The sequence below is a fragment of the Colius striatus genome, chromosome 24, assembly GCF_028858725.1.
Source record: "Colius striatus isolate bColStr4 chromosome 24, bColStr4.1.hap1, whole genome shotgun sequence".
In the NCBI taxonomy this organism is placed as follows: domain Eukaryota; kingdom Metazoa; phylum Chordata; class Aves; order Coliiformes; family Coliidae; genus Colius; species Colius striatus.
In genome coordinates, this window is record NC_084782.1 from 935,787 (window position 1) to 955,214 (window position 19,428).

Consider the following 19,428-nt stretch of genomic DNA (forward strand, 5'->3'; position numbering starts at 1 on the left):
TTAAGCCAGGGAAGCAAAGTCCCCTGATCCCAGGGCTGGTTTCCAGCCCTGCACTTGGCAAATGCAGAGACTGAGAGATGATTTGTGTGACGCTCTTCCCGTTCCCCCCTCCCCTCCTCCCAGCTTTGCTCCCTCCCTGGGCTGTGCTGGAGGAAGGACACAAGCCTAACACACCACAGAGCGTTTGCTTACTGTGGCAAAGCCCAGGATTTGCAGATGGGAGCTGGTGATTGACAGGTTAACCCCAGTTCCCCAGGGCTGGTTTCACTGGTCCCACTGTTACGGTCCCAGATTCCCCACATACCACACCATTGCGGGTCTCTTTATAGCTTCCCATCCCCTTTGCAGAGCAATGAAGCCATTGTGGAGGAGATGGGGGCTGGCAGGGCTGGACATCCTCCCCCTCCCCACCTTCATGCAATATTTTCTCCTAGTCTTTCTTGCTTGTCCCTCTCCCCTCAGTGCCCCCCCCAGACCTTCACACGTGTCAGGGGCTGGCTTCATGCCTCCTCGAGGAAGGGCAGGTTAATACCTCTGGGCCAAGGCTCTTGCTCACCACTCTGCATCCAGCCTCCAGCTCTTCTGCAGCCATGGACAGGATTTTCTCTGCCTTGCTGCTCTCTTTGCTGCTTCTCCTCCAGAGCTATGGAGTCTGTGGGGCACCTCCACAGCCAAGAGGTAAGTGGGGAGCTCAGCAGCAGGATGCCTGGTGTCAGTCCTCCACCTCCTTGCCACCAGCCTGCCTTGAGGCTGGGAAGGAGATAAAGGAAGAAGAAATATCCAACATCAGTCAGGGAAGTAAAGGAGCTTTGTCAAATATTTCCCCAAAGCAGCATAGCCCAGAGATGTGTTTTCTTCTGCCTGGTACATTGCTTGAGAGAAACAGGGGGAGGTTTGTACAGGAGCACAGCAAAGGTGGGCTCAGGTCAGCCCCAGCTCCCAGCCTAGCAGCAGCCTCAGGGCTCACTGCTTTTGGCTGGAGGAGGCCCAGGCAGGAGAAGGGCCCTCCTCTGCTTTCCAAAACTGCTTCTCTTCTCTGCAGCTCTGCAAAGGGCTGGTTTTGCTGAGAGCTCAAGGAGAAGTTGGCCAGACAGTCCGTGCCCTGGTTAACCTCACTGAGCAGGAAGGTGTGGGTGAGATTGCTGAGGATGGGCCTTTCCTAGGTTTTCCTTCATTCATTCTTGAGCAAAATCCTGCTCAGTTTGCCTTTCCAAGTGGGGTGTAGAGCAGCCAGATGGGAGATGATCTGCTGGCTCTTCAGGTTACACAGTTTCTAACTCCTTGTCTGCCATTAGTCAGCAAGTGCTGAACACAAAAGGGAGGGCTGGAGGGTCAGGTAGCCAGGAAGCATCTCTCCTGTGCCAGGGGCAGGATGATGCTGGAGGCTCCAGCCAACCTAGGGAACCGACCTCAGGAGAGGTGGCCAAGGCAAAAACACCTGACTACTGGGTTTTAAAAGTGTTTGAATGATCTTATGGTGATGCATAATGCATGTACCCAGGCAGCCTGGCCGTTGTGAAGCAGGTGTGACAGTGGCTGCAGTGTCAGCTGCTGCTTCTGAAGGGGAGTTTCCTGATTTACTGTCCAGTTTCTCCTTAGGAAGTTGGAAGGGAGAGTTATCTTTGCTGCAGAATCACTGAGTACTACCAAAGTCAGGGAACTAAACAGACCAGTCATTCAGCTCAGCCTTGCTGTGAGCAATTGCTGTTTCTAAAACAAGCACCTTTTAATTCTGAGGTGCCAGGCAGCTTTCCTGCTCTTTGAATGAATATGGCAAAGATGCCCTAAGAGTTATTTTCTGCTAAATCAGTGCATGAAGTTCAGCAATTCCTGAATAACTTTAAGGGTGGACTCTTTTAGAGGAGGATTTTATTTCTGGTGTAATTCATCTTTAAAGTAAACTGTGCTGTGTCAAGGTATCAATCAGAGCAAACATGCCTGACCCTCATGTCCTGGAGGTAACCAAGGCCTGTCCTACACACCCTGATGTGTCCACAGTGGCTGTGACCACACAGGCTGCAACCCCAAAGCTCCCATCTGAGATCTCATCTTTTCTCTTGCTTTCCCTGAAATATATTTCACACTCATTGATAAAAAAAGAGAGAAGTTAAAAAGGTTATTTAAAGCAAAATCACAGAGCTGCCATGCAAAAAGGATCCAAATCCTTCAAAACTTCAATTGGATCCAATTGTTCCTGGGGAAATAAAACCCCCAAGCTTTTCTTCCTTGGTTTGTCAGTAAAAGCAGAGGTGATTCATTAGCTACAGCAACAAGGGGCAATCTGTACTTTATTTCTGGAGGAACTGATTGCAAGACTTGGAGCCTTTCTCTGTACCTTCATTTCTCACCTGTAAAATGGACATAACCAAATCCCCAGTAAATGCATTTGCAATACTGTAGATGAGCTGCTAGATGAGCCTTTTTCCTTCCTTTGTAATGAATGATAGTGGCAAAGTGAAAGTCACCCATATGGGAAAAGGTTATATTTCATTTCAGTGGAAACCTGAGCATCTGACAAAGTAACCACTGTCCTCTTCCCTTCTACACACAGCATCTTTTAGAGAGACCTCTCTGAGAGCCACAAGCAGATGCAGCATTAATGTCTCTGAGGAAACCAACTTGATTATATTCTTTATGGATATATCACAGGGCATTTATTTTCATCTGTCTGAAAGACTGAAAGCTCCATTAGATTTCACAATGAGGACTAGCTGTAATATTTATGTCATCATTTGGAACAGATTTGTTGGCTCAAAAGCTCATATTTAGAAATCTGTCTGCAGAACTCTCCTCTGATATAACCTATAACATCCATCTTGGTGGAAATCAGATATTAACAGAGCACTTGATGCCCCCACAGAGACAGGCTGAATGTTAGGAAACAAAAAATTAAAAGAACAGAATGCTACAGATCTGGTGGGAAAATGAGACAATTCATTTAGAAAATCATAACAAAGAGAATCAGTCCTGATTCTGTTTTGCCACAGTGGAAAATGAGGGTGGAAAAAGCAGCAGGTAAATGAGAAATTGAAAGAAAATAGTAATAATAATCATTGAATCATAGAATCACAGCATGATGTGGTTGGAAGGGACCTTTAGAGATCATAGAAGCCAACCCCCCTGCAGAAGCAGCTCCCACCTAGATCAGGTCATACAGGAACGTGTCCAGGTGGATCTTGAAGCCCTCCAAGGAGGGAGCCTCCACACCCTCCCTGGGCAGCCTGGGCCAGGGCTCCCTCACCTCACAGTAAAATAGTTTCTCCTTATGTTTCAGTGGGACTTCTTGTGTTCCAGCTCCATCCCATCACCCCTTGTCCTGTCACTGGATACAACAGAAAAAAGTGCTGCTGGCCTCCTGACACCCACCAGTGAGATATGTGTAGCTATTAATGATATCCCCCCTCAGTCTCCTCCAAACTAAATAGCCCCAGGTCCCACAGCCTTTCCTCATAAGGAAGATGCTCCATCCCCTGATCATCTTGGTGACCCTGCACTGGCCTCTCTCCAGCAGTTCCCTGTCCCTCTGGAGCTGGGGAGCCCAGAACTGGCCCCAGGACTTTAGATGAGGCCTCAGCAGGGCAGAGCAGAGGGAGAGCAGAACCTACCTCGACCTGCTGCCCACACTCTTCTTGATGCATCCCAAGATGCCATTGGCCTCTTGCCCACAAGGGCAAATAATCCCTCAGCTCTCTCAGCAAATAATCTCTCAGCAATTTGCTTTGCTAATGCTTCTTGTTTATGCCACTGACTTTCTACAGTGGATGTTCTTGTCTTACTATGGTGTTGTAGAGATGACCTGTCAATAATGTGGCTCTACCTCTTTCTGTTGGATTCTCCCTCACCAGCTTACAGAAATAAAACAGTGCTGGTGCTCACTGTGCTACAGTATTTTATCCTTAGTGCCACTAGCTGGAAAAGATGAGACTGGTTCATGTAATGTTGGTTATTTAATCCATGTATCTGGAGTCACAACTGAATGCAAGCTGCTGAGTTTCATGCCTGCTTCTGGTCATGCATGGCAAAGGTGTAATCTCATTAATTAATATCCACGTGGATTGCTTATCCATGTCTGAAATGCAATAACTCCTTCTGAGGCTTTGATGCAGAAGTGCCTGCACAGGCTCCAGTTCACAGCTTTATTCCTCCCTCTGTACTGCTGTAAGTGAATTAACTTTCATGTAGACATTAGCAATAGCCTGGAGTGACAAGTGGGTAACCTGCTCCCACAAGTGCAGAGCTGGTATCTCATCAGCTCACTCCCTCAGAAGTACATGTTGTCAACTGGTAACTGAGCTTTTCTTACAGATGCTTGCTATGAAAGGAAAAAGAACGTTTAGGAATATTAAGTTTAAAGTGGTCTCACTGGACCTCTCTGAGACAGGCAGAGAAAGGATTGAAGCTTGCAGGCCCTCTACCCTCAGCTGCTGCTCTAACAAGTCTATTCTTTCCCTCCTAGGATACTATTCTTTTCTTTTTCTCCTTCCTCCTTATCCTGTGCAGGCACCTTGTGCAGAACCAAACCCACCGACCTGGTGTTCATCATCGACAGCTCTCGCAGCGTGCGCCCACACGAGTTTGAGAAAGTCAAAGTCTTCGTGTCCCAGGTGATCGAGGGGCTGGACGTGGGTCCCAACTCCACTCGAGTGGGGGTGATCAATTATGCCAGTGCTGTCAAGAATGAGTTCTCCCTCAAGGCCTACCAAACCAAAGCTGGGCTCCTGCAAGCGGTCCGAAAGATAGAGCCACTCTCCACTGGGACTATGACAGGCCTGGCCATCCAGTTTGCCATCAGCAGGGCTTTTAGTGACTCAGAAGGGGCCAGGGTGAGGTCTCCCAACTTTAACAAGGTAAGCAAATTATCTGTTTCTTGGAACCTCCTTTTTTTTCCCCTGTGACTTGCATAAATCAGAAGAAGAAGAAAGGTGGTTTCTCAGAGAGCTCAGCGCTGCCCAGTGTCTCCACGGATGAGTTCACTGAAGAGCTCTTTCTGATGTTGCATGGGAAAGAGATGTTTCCTGTAGGGAAACTGTTCCAGGGCAGCTGGTGGGAAGGCAACAGGTTTCCAGCAGAGCTCTCCTGCCATCTCAGCCTATCCAGAGCACCCTATGAAAGAAAATGAGCAGAGTGGGAACTGGGGGTCTCCTCTAAGCAGGATCGTGGCTGGGCACAAATAGCGCTGTTCTATCTGGGAGAAACACAGAAATGGGAAGTGTTCAGTTTGGTTGGGTATTGCTTAGCACAAAACCAGACAGATGAGCTGAAACAGAATTTATCCAGATGATAATAGCTGTTTCTGCTTCTCAGAAATCCTTACACTGATTGAAATTGTTTAATAGCAAAGAAAACACAAAAATGGTGATGTTTTGAATGGCAGCCCACAGGAGCATTTCAGTTCTGGAGTACTGACAGGCAAACAGACATTTACTTCTCACTGCTTCATCCTTTCCCTAATCCATTAAGCAGGTCACTTTGTCAAGGTGACTTCTAGTCTTGTCCCATGAAGGCAGCTCCCAGTGATTCACTTATTGTTTGCTTTCCCAATGGAACAAATGAGATCTTTTTAGATCCACTTTCCTCTAGGGGTGCTACACAATCCATTCATGCCCTTTGGAAATCTCACCATATTTGTCTCCTCCTGTCCTTGCCTGATTCCCAATGTCTATGTTAAGACACAGTGACCATGTTTAGGTCAGGACTGGGACACAGTCTCAATTTGTACAATACTCTTACACTGCATTCAGTATTAGTCCTTATTTTTCTCTTCACACAGCCTGACACCTTACATGCAGCATTGACCATCACTGTAGATTGAAGAGACATCTTCACTGAGCTGCCTATGAAAATGGCTGGGTCTTTATCTAACTAATCTCTTCCACAGCATTTCAGCAACCCCTTTACCCACACACTGTTCTCGTGCTCACATCTACTCTGCAGCTGTGCTCCCCGACAACTCACCCAACATGCTTTTGCAATCCTTGTGGTTTCCTGTCATCTCGACTCTCACAAAAGCTGCTGTGTCCTGCTAATACACCAAACAGCCTTTACTTTAAATATCCAAACACTTTTTTTTAAAGCAAATCAAGTTGAGGGAGGGACTTGCTGCAGTAGCATGGCTGAAAGCATCAGTGTGTGTGGACAGGGGTACAAAGAGCTCTGAAGCTGTGTTGTCTCCCTGAAAACTTCTTTCCTGGATCTCTGAAAAAGCAGAAGAGTAGTAGTGATGGTTTTAATCATTGATCTTAGCCATTAGAAGAGAACTACTACATGCTTTTCCTCTTTCCTTCCACTTTGGAGCTGACCAAAGGGGCAGGATCACAGAAGAGGTTAGAACTCTGGAGGTTACACTGATGGGTCCACCTAGAGCTGGTTGCCCAGGGCCATGTCCAGATGGCTTTTGAATATCTCCAAGGTAGAAGATACCACAATCATTTGCATTCCTTGGTTCCCCACTTAGTTATGCTTTTTTTCCCACTGTACTTTGAAGCCCAGCAACCTTTTCCCTTCTGTGACCCTCATGCTGTGACCCTCAGAGTGGCCCTGTCGTCTGCCTGGAAGGATGAATAGGTCATGCAGTAATTTAGGGAGTTGAGGCTTCCAGAAGCATTGGACACGGTCCTTGCTCCTCCACACAGCAGAAATCCAGCAAGACCTTGTGAAAATCTGTGCTATGATTGTCAGCCACGTGAGACACTGGTCAAAACATCACAAGATCTCTTGCTGTGCTCTGTGCTGCAAATGTCACTCCAGGACAGGGAAAAGCACAACTTGTTTCTGTAGGAGCTCAGAGCAAAGCCTGTTTATACCTTCATCAAAAACTACAGGGGTGCCCAATTACTTTTATCTTTCTTTTAGGAAGAACAACATCTAGATTGTCAAATTGCTGAGCAAATCAAGGGCTTATTCAACTTTCTGCCCAATTCTCCTTTTAGTGCCGCTGCACCGTTCACGTTACACACTGCATAACGAGACAGAGCTACCTCATTAGCTGCTGGGTTGCCTACACAAGGCAAGCCTGAAATATGAATTCCTGGAGGTGCCTGTGAATGCTCTGGTGTCTTAGTTAAGCAAGAATAAATTGTGTCATGAGAACATGGGGGATTTCTATGTGACAGAATAAAAAGGATCCCGAAAGTTGGTGGTAGTGAAAATGAGTCCAAGTTTTGCCCTTGAAAATCCAAAGTTTCTGAGTTTCCTTAGGGCAAAACTGAAGATCCTGTTCAGCTGTGTGAGGCAGCAAAAGCACTCATCCTTCCTTAATTCTCTCATGGCTACTTGCTGAGGCCAGCACCAGCCCTCCGAGGCAGAGCAGCATCAGCCTTCCAGGGTGCAGCGGCTGCTCCTTTCCTCCAACCTGTCTCTTGCTCTTTACCAGCCAAGCCACATACCAGGACTGGCAGCTCTTTAAATCAGACAAGGTCACGACACAGAGAATTACACAGACCCTGTGACTGCAAAGAATTTGGAGGAGGGTTTGAAAAGAGGAAAAGGAAGGGTTTTTCTCCATGTTGGAGCTCAGTGGCTCAGGGAGGGCAAGTGGCTGGAGGGGGAATCCTAGGGAAAAACAATCAGGATTTCTTGGTTGTCAAAATAACTCCATGTGATAGGAAAATCATATTATACTTGTTCTGTTTCTTGCACTCTGTCTGTAAGCACCTGGTCCTGGTCACAGTCTCAGACAGGCTCCCTGGCTGGTTGGTACTTGGTCTGTCTCACTGGTACATTCATTTTATCACAGAGTCATAGACTCACAGGGGTTGGAAGGGATCTTTAGAGATCAATTATCAAAAGCCATTTTAGCTATGGCTTAACTCATCAATTCCCAAGGCCTGCTCCAGACCCTTTGTAGCTAGGATTTTTTCTTTTCTCCAACAGCACCATGAATTTTGCATGTTCTACAGTAGATTTTCACACAGGTGCATTATGAAGACCTTTCCCATCTGATCCAGATGTGGATGCTGCTACCAGACATCTCCTGGGTCATATCTGGGGCTCAGGACTATGTGAAGTTGCCACCCTGACATGAGGAACAAAAGGAACTGATTAAACTTGGAGAATCACTTAATTCAGACAGAGAAATGCCAGGAGGACATGCAACACCTCCCTCCTGTGACAAACACTGCAAGAGAGACACGCAGCTCCTGACAGAAACCTGCTCCTAGGGTGGTGTTGCTCACAGCAGCTACCTGGTAATACATCTTGTTTCCTGACAGGTTGGCTTTTGATAAGCTCTAATTGTCAGCCCCCGTCTCAGAGCTGCTGGGTGTCTGCAGAAGCACTCGAGCTGCTTGGGCAGCTGCAGAGTGGCTGAGCCGAGGGCTCTCTCTCCTGGCAGAAAGCATGACTGCATGGCTGGTGCTGCTCCTTGGCTCAGCCACTGGGCCAGAAACAATCCAAATGCTCCTTTTGGTTGATCTTTGAGTATTTTTCTTCCCCTTGGAAGCAACCAGTTAGAGAATTGTGGTGCTGCAGCTCTTAGGATGTGCAGATAAACACCTGAACCTGAGAGATCTGCACCAGACTGAAAAGCTCTACATTTTTCCCTGGTCACCCATGTTTTGCCTTGAAGGAAAGCTCTGAACAGGGCAGCAGGCTGCTTTAATATAGCAGGATTACTCTGAGGCTGATGACTGCAGCTTTCAGCTGTCCCTCAGCTGAAGGGTGAGCAGAAGGGGAAGGAGCCACTTCATCTGAACAGCTTCTTGGACATATGGGGATGAGAATCCCGCTCCTGACCTTACCTGAGACGACTTTTTTCCACTTGAGGATGTAACACAGCCATTGCACTGTCCTAAGTGTGCATCTGACTTTATCTTCAGAAAGATGGACAGCATATATGGCACGGAGGAGAATAGCAAATGCTGCCCTATTGATTGGATGATAGCTTGTTCAAACTCACTATTGCTGCCAGATAGATTTTTCTTCTGCCTTTTTCATGTGCTGTTTCTTTTCTTTCTACATTACTGAGGGTATTTGCTTGCAATGTGGAGGGGTTTTTCTGCCTAGCAGCTCATCTGCTTTTACTGGTTCTATTTCTCCATACTGCATTGCATCCCAATGAGTTGCTTTGGAGTTGACAGTGGTGTCACAATAAAACAGTTGTAAGGAAAAGTGGCAGGAGCAGATGAATTGGCAAAGAACAAAAATTAAGGTTATGTGACAAGGCCACTTTGGAGAAAAATAAAGAGGAAAATGGACAATCTAGCAACAGGAGCAGGACTCTAGAAAGCTTTTCACTGGCTCGGGCTCTGTCTAATCCAGAGTGAAATCCAGTTGCCACTTTAACCAGCTGTCATTTTAATGCTCTTATTAGTAGGGGTGAGATTTCATATCTGCTATTGATTGTGGAACAGGGAATCAGAAATCATTGCAGCTGGTGACACACAGCGTGACCTTCGCCAGATCTCTTCCCCTCTCTCTGCTTCAGCTTCTCCTTCTATAAATCAGGGAAGGATCTTCATCTCATTATGTATCCAGGACATTTCCTGAGATTCTTTTAAGTCCTACACTGTTTGAGTTATCTTTAGTGTCAGCTGGGTGTTCATGAGGATACATAGAGTTTGGCTTGAGCATTACTTTGCTTGTGAAGAACATAACCTTTACTTTGGTTTCCTTAGGGGTGAGATGCACCAGTTGTCCCTTAATTAAATCAGTCAGATCCCCATCAGTTTAAACTTTCCAGTTCAGAAGGAAACAAACCCTAAATAAACGGGTGATTGTGTGCTCTTGGGAAAAGAGGGATGAATCAGACAATCATTTTGTTGGAAAAGACCTTTAATATCATGGAGTCCAACCCTCCCCTTACCCTGCCCAGCCCAGCACTGACCCACAGCCCTCAGCACCTCAGCTCCAGGGCTTTGGGATCCCTCCAGGGCTGGGCACTGCCCCAGCTCCCTGGGCAGCCTGGCACAGGGGCTGACACCCCTCTCAGGGAAACAGTTCTGCCTCAGCTCCAGCCTCAACCTCCCCTGGGGCAACCTGAGGCTGTTTCCTCTTGTCCTGTCACTTGGGAGCAGAGTCTGACCCCCAGCTCCCTGCAGCCTCCTGTCAGGGAGTGTCAGAGAGTGCTGCTGTCTGCCCTCAGCCTCCTCTTGTCCAGGCTCAACACCCCCATTCCCTCAGCCCCTGCCCAGCCCCTTGTGCTCCATCCCCTTCCCCAGCTCTGTGCCCGGCTCTGGCCACGCTGCAGCCCCTCAGTGTCCCTGTGGCAGTGAGTGAGGGGCCCAGCACTGACACAGCCCTGGAGCTGCAGCCTCCCCAGGGCCCAGCACAGGGGACAATCCCTGCCCTGCTCCTGCTGCCACCCCACTGCTGAGCCCAGCCAGGCTGCCCTTGGCCTTCTTGCCCCCCTGGGCACGCTGCTGGCTCCTGTTCAGCCCCTGGCACCAACCCCCCCAGGCCCTTTCCCTGCAGCAGTTTCCAGCCCCTCTGCCCCAGCCTGGAGCTGCCTGGCCTTGGGGTGACCCAAGGACAGGGCCCAGCACTTGGCCTTGTTAAACCTCATCCCATTGCCCTCAGCCCATCAATCCAGCCAGTCCAGGTCTCTCTGAGGAGCCTCCCTGCCCTCAAGCATGAAGTGATGCCATTCCCTTTGTCTTTCATTCCGGACATGTAAAACCTTTGTTACCATTGTGATATTAACACCCATTGAAGTGTACACCTTGCCTCTGCCCTGCTCTGTGCAGGTAGCAATCGTGGTGACGGATGGCCGTCCCCAGGATGGAGTTCAGGACGTGTCAGCCAGGGCCAGAGCAGCTGGCATCGAGATCTTTGCCATCGGGGTTGGCCGCGTGGACATGCACACGCTGCGGCAGATTGCCAGCGAGCCCCTGGACGATCACGTGGACTATGTGGAGAGCTACAGCGTTATAGAGAAGTTGACCCACAAGTTTCAAGAAGCTTTCTGTGGTAAGTCCTTGCTGTAACATTTGGGTTCTTAGCCAAGAGCTGCAAGTGGCTGCCAGCAAGCTTTCCGTGTGGAAGCTGTTTGTGTGATCATCCTTCATCCATCTGCTTCCTCGTTCCAAGGACAGAGCAGGGTGGAAGGCAGATGGTCTTGGAAGTTGCCTTGCAAGAACTGTGGGTTTTGGTTTGGGAATTTCAGGTTTTAGTTAAAGAAGTCTCCAGACTTCATTGGCACAGAAGAGTTTGTAAACATGACCCACGTACTCCTTGAGGCATTGAAAAAGAACCTGAAAAACATGATCTTTATAGAGATAAAATCATTCTCCTCATGTTTAAGCTTTTCTGGGCAGTTCTGAGAATCTGTCTTGTAATTTCCCCCAACCAATATCATCTCCTGAATTCCCAATTAAGTGAGGGATGGTTTCACTTCCCTGCTGGAGGCTGAACTGCCTTTGCCTGACTATGCTGTTGCTTTTGCAAGCCTTGTGAGGCAGGAAACTCTCCTGGCTCGTTGCAGTATTTAATACCTTCCTGCACAGCATATAAAAAGAACCTGAGTATCCTACAAACACATATTCTCTCCTACATGAACCGGTGAATGGAGTGAGAAAGCTTTATTACTTCCAAATGTACCCACAAGACTGCAGGAGGTGGTCTATACATATCCATTTGATGTGTCAGCAGGAGAGGCCTGGGGGTGCTGCAGGCCCGTCCCATCCAAGTACAGACGTGTGGCAACACTATTTAAAAGGTGTGACACGGTGCCTGTGGCAAGGCATTGCAAACACATGCACACAGATGGACCTGTAAAACTCTCTGAGACCAATTTGTCCAAGAAGTGTGAAATGTCATGATTCAACTTTCAGGCTGAAAATTATTGGGGTGAGCAGGTTTGAGGTGGGGTTTTTTTTTTCATCAAGGAAAATTTCCTTCTCTGGAAAGAGGAGGAGTATAAAGTGAGTCATGGATTATAATCAGGTGTCACTGCACCAGGAGCTCGTGAAAGAGGGGAACAAATGCTTTGTGCTCAAGGGGAAAATAGAGACAAAAAATTGAGAAGGTGGAATCCAGGCCATGAGTATTTGTGGGAGTTTGTGTTGGCTGCCCTGAAGCTGAGAGTCAGCCAGAGCCAGAGTGGCCTGACAATGTGTTCTGAGTCATTGGTGTCATTCAGAAATATAAAGAGAGAAAAAAAAAGCCTTTCTGTGCTTTGGTTCTCAAGCTCATAACATGCAGATGACAAAGTTCTCCCTGTGGTACAAACCCTCAGAGATACATCCAAGGGAAGAGCTGTGATAAAGATCATTATAGCTGACAGAGAATAGCATCATGTTAACTGCTAAGTGGGCTGTTCTCATGCTGCAGCTGCACCAAACCCTCCTTGGAGATGTACCCAAACACCACCTGCTGTTGCAAAGGACAGTTTGTGGGTACTGACAGGAGGAAGAACTGTGCAGCACTGTCCAAGTTGTTTCCCATAATGCTCAACCAACAAACACATGGGTAAAAGGGAGAGCCTTGGCCATGCAGCCACTGGTTAGACTAATAAGATCTCTGTAGGCTTCTAAGAACTCAACCTGAGAGCCCAACGTTACAGCCATCTGCATGGTTAGTAATATTCCTAATGATATGAGCTCCATATATGCTGGAAAGATCTACCAGAGCTGGCACAACGTGCAGACATGTGAATTGAGAAGGCCAGAAGTACAAAATACATGCAGAGCAGAATGCAAATGACTTGAGAGAATGAACAGAAGCCACTGAACTTTGAAAGACTTTGCACTCCCTCCCATTGTTCTGAGACACTCAGTTTTCTGCACAGGTTCCCCTGGTATTTGTTTCAACCAGATCTGTTTACTTTTGAGTTTGTTTTCCATCATCATTGCTGTAGCTGTGACAGTGTTGTCAGTCACTGAATGCTGCTGGCTCAGACTGCTGTAAATCAGGTTCTGTTTGCCCAGCACCTTGGGGGTCACACCCAGGTTAAGATCAGCAGGCAGAAATGTTTGTAGAGAGTGAATCTGAAAGCTACATGTGCAAGAGTAGCTCTGAGGTGAATTCCAAGTATGAATCCCATCCAGGAAAGACAACTGTGCATAGGGCTGAACTCACTAATCATAATTGTACTACATCACTGGAAAAAAATGGGTATTGGCCAGCCCAGATGGCAGGTTGGAAACCACATCTCATCCAGTTGCTTTGGAGAGGGAAGGGTATTGTGATATGCTCAACAGACAGATGGTTTTTGCCCTCAGTGTGGAAACAATTTCTAGTCCTCACTGTGCCTTGGAGTCAGGAGACTTGTGAAAATTTCTCCTTGCCTTTTGTACCTTGGTCAGCATCCAAGAGTAATGGCCTCTGCTGCTTAGTCTTGCTGTAAAGGGGATTTAGTGTTCACTGAGTGTGTGAGACAAATACCCTGCTTTGTGCATGGGCTGAGTACAGCCTGGGCTGAGAAGCCTTGGTGTGGTCTCTGATTTTCACCTGCAACTTTTCTTAACAGTGGTGTCAGACCTGTGTGCCACTGGAGACCATGACTGTGAGCAGATCTGTGTCAGCACCCCAGGAACCTACAAATGTGCTTGTAAAGAGGGTTTCACACTCAACAGCGACGGGAAGACCTGCAGTGGTATGTGATGGGTTTCATTTGCCCTGAGCCCAGCTGAGATCTGCAGTGGTGTGCTGGGGATAGGTTTGAGGCAGGGGAGAAGCTGTGCTCAGAAAAGGCAGAAGAGGAAACCCTGCACTAATAACCAAGAACTATTGTGGAAACATTAGTGTGAATTGTTGAGTTTTGATTGATTAAAGCTATTTCATTAGTGATAAAATGAAACTAGAGTTAGGTTTTTCCTGCATAATTAACTGGGGTCTTAGTTGCTTTCTTCTTTTGCCCTCTTCTCATGTTTTGCTTCAGCTTGCAGTGGTGGGTTAGGATCTGCTCTGGATCTTGTTTTCCTGATTGATGGCTCCAAGAGTGTGAGGCCCGAGAACTTTGAGCTGGTGAAGAAATTCATCAACCAAATTGTGGACTCGCTGGAGGTGTCAGACAAACAGGCCCAAGTTGGCCTGGTTCAGTACTCCAGCTCTGTCAGACAGGAGTTTCCACTGGGGCAGTTCAAGACCAAGAAGGACATCAAAGCAGCAGTCAAGAAAATGGCCTACATGGAGAAAGGAACCATGACAGGCCAGGCTCTGAAGTACCTCGTTGACAGCTCCTTTTCCATCGCCAATGGAGCTAGGCCTGGGGTCCCCAAGGTGGGCATTGTCTTCACTGATGGAAGGTCACAAGATTACATCACTGATGCTGCTAAGAAAGCCAAAGACTTAGGTAGGTCTCTTGAATTCTCAAGGGCTTGTTTCTCTCTTGGATAAGGTCCTGATCTAGCATCAGCCCAAGTATGGCCCTTCCCCTGGAGATGTCTCTTAGCATAGAAACCAGTTACTACAGAGTAACTTTATTGAGAATGTTGCCTGACTGCCCTTGTACACTCATAAAGAACTTGGAGAAACTCTGACTGGGGTTCAGATGAGTCTTGGTTTGCCAGCAGCTGGCTTTTGTTCCCATAGTCTCTCTGTCTGCTGGAGGTCTCTCTGCTGGGCAGGATGCAATGGCATGCACACAAACACAGAGGAAACCTCAGGGAGAAGCTGAGGAGTTATCTGATGTTGGTGATGAAAGTCAGGTCAGCATCTGCAGCACTCATGGTGAGGCAAAGACAAGCATCAGAGAGCCCCTTGAAGAATAACAGGAGTTGCAGGGCTCAAGTGTGGCTTGGCTGTATCAGCCTTAAAAACAATAAAGTAGAAACATAGATTAAGGGATTCATCTGTGGGCTCCCTGTCCAAATCCCAGACACATCAATAATAAACTTTCTTCAGCATCTACTGGAATATTACAAGTGCACTGTGGCTACATATTGATGTATTTATATGTCTAAACACAATGAAGTACAACTGTCTTGAGATCTGCCCCTTTGCTGACCTGCTGAGCAAGTTCCCAGTCTCCTGACATCTCTCTCTGTGTAGATGGATGCAGCCCATAGGAATACACTCACGAGCTGCTAAATCCTCTCCTTCCTTTTGGCTTCGGTCTCTACCACTAGATGGGACTAAAGGCACATAATAATAAAGGCCAGGCACAGACTCATGACAAGCTGCTGTACACGAAGCAAGTTGACACGTTCTGTGCACGTTCAGCTCTTAAAAACCAAAAGGTCTTTATAAACTGCATCTGTAGGATTTATTCCCCTGTGATGATAAAGCTTTTTGCCTTGTTTAATTCTCCTCCCTTGTCCCTACACAGACAAGTTATTTCAGTGGAATAAACAATAAGATGGTTGTAACTAGAGTCCAAACTTGAGGTGATCTTTGATCAAAAGAAATAGTGGATCCATTCGGGGGTAGAAACACAAGGCAAAAAGGGGAGGAGGGGAAAATGTTACCAGAGTCTAGACATGGACAAGTAGAGATAAATATTCCAAAACAGAGGTTAATTAGTATCACTATTGCAGTCAATAGGAAAACTGCAGTTCAGTTCAATTATTAAGCCTGAGGTGGCTAATTAGTCTCTGGGCAGTGAACCACAGGACCTGGACATCTCCCTAACTTGTGCTGTGGGTTGATCTTGACAGACTATATGAGTTGCAATTGTAGAAAGAGGTTCAGTTCCAGCCTTGCTGCCCCACAGGTCTCCATGGCACAGGGGACTTGGCCACTACAGAGGCTGATGAATGGTGGCTACAGGTCTCCATGGCACAGGGGACTTTGCCATAGGCTGATTAATGGTGGCTGTAGGCTATTTTGAAAGCTTCCACTGTTTCCTTTTCCTATATTATCACTTCCATGTTGGTTGAATGCACAATCCTCTCAGGGTGCTACGATCACTTGGCCTTTCTTGTATCTCCACACCATTGCTCTGGTGATAGCTGTTATTGTCTGGATAATTCTAGTAAGACTTTTCCTGCAAAAAAAATCCCCCATTTTGGAATCCTGAGTGACTGATCTGAGAGAAGTCTATCATAGTAGAGGGTAAAGGGGTTAATTTCCCAGTTAACTTCTGGAGAGCTGTGTGGAGACTTGGGGCACAGAAGGTGAGCAAGGATGTACAAACTGAGTTGGTTGGTACCATAGCAGCAAGATGCTCCATGGCTGTCCAACTGACAGGCTCCTGTTGCTCACAGGCTTTAGGATGTTTGCTGTGGGAGTTGGCAACGCAGTTGAGGATGAGCTGAGGGAAATTGCTTCAGAACCAGTAGCTGAGCACTACTTCTACACAGCTGACTTCAGAACCATCAGCAGGATCGGGAAGAAGCTACAAATGAAAATCTGCATTGGTGAGAGTGGGGGATTGAGGGAAAGGGGGGATTTAGTCACAGAGAAGGACAACAACCCCCAGGGTCCTGTGTCTCCAGGGTTGCAAAATAGAGACTCTCTTTGCCATGGCTGCTTTAAAGAGTAGGAGTCCACCCTAGGACAAGGTGATGGGAGCTACATCAAAACACCCAACATATTATATCCAAATATCTTTTGAGAATGCAAAGAAATCCAGGCTGCAGCATCCAAAAGAGTAAAAATGTATTTTGGATGAAGGATTTGTTTGCCAGAACCTGTTGTGGTTTTGTGCAGGTGATATCCTTTCCCTTAAAAACTCCTTCTCCTATTTACTCCTTCCATTTACTGGGCAGTTGAGCAGACTCAATGTGATCTTGTAAACATCTCTTTCCTTTTCCCAGTCATCTCAGGACCCTTTTTTTGCTCCTATTCCATTTTAAGTTAATTGTTCTTGAAGGACATATGGCAGCTATTGACTTAGATTAGCAAACTGATTCATGCACATTGCTTTGCCTGCTCAAGAAATGGAGCACTGAAACAAAGCCCAAACAAGATTTGACTCCCAGCTGGTAAACAAACAGTGCTTCCAATTTTCATTTCACAAAACAAGAATAAGAAATCAGGTGATGTCATTGGAGAAAAGAAATGTTATTTGGGGCACTTGTGTTTGAGCACTTTGCATTTGGTCACATTCAAACTTTGGGGGCAAACTTTAAGGACCAGTAGTAGAGCTCAGTAGATTTTCAGGAAACTGGGAAAGACTTTTTGTGTACAGAGCCTGCCCTAAATAACAAGGAGATGTGAAATTCTCTAGTTATCTGAGGTTAAAGCCAGAAATGATCAGTCAGATAATTAGAAGGAATGATATTTCATTTACTTCATTTGTCTCAGTGACTTTGTTTTAATCCCTCTCCCTCCCTTTTTATTTGTGCCATTTAACTTATTCTCTTGATATTCTGATCCACAGAGGAAGATCCATGTGAATGTAAAGCTATTGTGAAGTTCCAGACAAAAGTAGAAGACCTCATCAATTCATTGCAGCAGAAATATATCCTTCAGAAGCTGTCTTTGTCCAGAACTTGGTGGGTTGAGTTGTGCTTCTCTAGAGGTACCAGTGGGGAATGTCTAACTGGTGGGGGAAGGAGGTTGGGTAGGTGTTCAGGAAGTTGGGAAACAAGGCACTTGGGTTATGTTTGTGTATAACAAGAAGATTCCCTGCACCACAGTCTGGTCTGACACAGATTAAGGAGACTGAAAACAGTAGATCCAAAGTAGACTGTGTCAAACCATTGCAAGAGACCAATGAGCTGTAAGCACTGAGGTCTAGATCAGTTTTAAGAAAGAAGCATGGGATGATGCATGGGATGCTGCTGCTGCCTCTGCAAGCTGCAGGTCCCATGAAGCAGGCCAGAATGTGAGGGCTGAGAGCAGCTAACTGTGGACTGGGAGCAGACAAAGCCACTGGTGTACACTTGCAGCTGATTAATTCAGCCATTAAAGCTCCATGGATGGGATTCTTTTTTTGGAGGTAAATGTCTACAGTGCAAACATCTGAGATGGCTGCCTGAAGTCCTCCCCAGGACTGAAGGGAAAGGGGGTCTTCTACAGCCAACCACCCCTGACTGTCGAGTTGCTGGTCTGGATAAATTCAGATGAATAGGTCCAGTAGTCAGATGGGTAGGTCTGAATTCTCTTAGCTGGCTAAAACTCAGTTCTGGGGGACTAAAACTCAGTTCTAGGGGACTAAAACTCAGTTCTGGGAGACTAACTCTCATGTAACTGCTCACTGCAAATACCTGCAGTGAGGTGAGCTGGATCCCACATGGACTGAGTTTGTGGGACAGCATTCTGCCATGCTGTGTCTTGTCATGTTGCACAAGGACCATGGATTAGTGGTTAAAAGAGAAACAAGAAGAAGGAAAAAGTTGTGACTAAGGTTCAAAGTCCTTATGGGGAGAGTAATTTGTGATACCTTGGGGTGGCTCAGGCAGGGCTAGGGAGATTTTGCATTGCAGACAATAGGGAGAGAATATCACTTTAAAAGCAGTGTTCTGATTTATTCACACATTGTGTGCTTTGCTATGTCAGTTGTACACTGTATTTTCTACTCTTTACCCCCAAATGAGTGAGATCCATGACTTAAGTTGGGCAAAAGGTCAGAGCAAATCAGCAGTTCTCACCCAGTGGGTTGCTGCTTCCAGGCACATGATGGAAAGCAATTAGTGAAAAGAGCAGAAAATTGTGACTCACCATATAACTCCAGGCAAAGCAGCACAGAATGCTAAGGGTTGGAAGGGATCTTTAGAGATCATCTAGTCCAACTCCCCTGCCAAAGCTGGTCCACCTAGATCAAGTCACAAAGAGCTCCCCTCTTCACACAATCCATCCTGCTCAAGGTCAGGAATCCTCTGTCAACTGCTCAAAACACACTCCAATCATCCTCACACTTTTTACTCTTCCTTTCATAGTCAATGTACAGGTGCAGGTGGGTATGGACACTGTTTGCTCCCATCAATAACAAGTCATCATCCCAAACAGCTCTGGAAATGCCAGAGCAGAGGATGACAGCACTCCTCTGCTCCCAGCCAGGCAGGGCCATTCCTTACCTGTTCTGCAACAAATCACTACTGTGCACTGTCATGGTTTTTTCCCCTTAACTCTTGCTCACTGGAAGCTGTGGCAAAAAGGATCGAAGCCCTGGAGAACAAGATCATCTAAGAGCCCAAAACAACATCATTTCCCTCCTTCCTATTGTAACAAAACTAGAACTCCTTCTCTTGTACTGGAGGGCAGCTCAGCCACAGTGCTATGGCCAGCTTCTGTGGGGTTTTCTTTTTAAAGAGTCTAGTCTACCTGCATTTGTTTAAAAGGGAAGATGTATAACAGTAGAGCAGACATTGCATAACAGGCAGAGCACTGTGTGTGACTGAGAGCTAGGCCATGCTAATTTTGTTCCACTGTATAGAGTGCATCTATTAAAAGGAAAAGTGGAAAGGTTTCTTTTTTGATTTAAAGCTTAATAGATATATGGGGGGGTGTGTGTGTGTGTGTTAATAGGCACTTGACTACGAGTTCTGTGAATCCTTGCTGTGTTCTTCTGCATCTTTTGTTTCTATGCACGAGGTATAATTTAATTTAAAAGTCCAAGTGACTTCAAATCAACTCAGATGCTGAGTGCAAAACGCTGCTGATCAG

General features: G+C 46.6%; 1 protein-coding gene across 1 annotated transcript; it reads left to right on the top strand.

Annotated features, from left to right (window-relative positions):
• The first annotated feature begins 590 nt into the window (after window positions 1-590).
• Window positions 591-18,951, top strand: MATN1 (matrilin 1). Its single transcript, XM_062014550.1, has 8 exons — window positions 591-678; window positions 4,501-4,847; window positions 10,683-10,905; window positions 13,406-13,531; window positions 13,817-14,230; window positions 16,083-16,235; window positions 17,201-17,281; window positions 18,902-18,951. The coding sequence occupies exons 1-8, from the start codon at window positions 591-593 to the stop codon at window positions 18,949-18,951; spliced, it is 1,482 nt and encodes a 493-aa protein (XP_061870534.1).
• The last annotated feature ends 477 nt before the right edge of the window (window positions 18,952-19,428 follow it).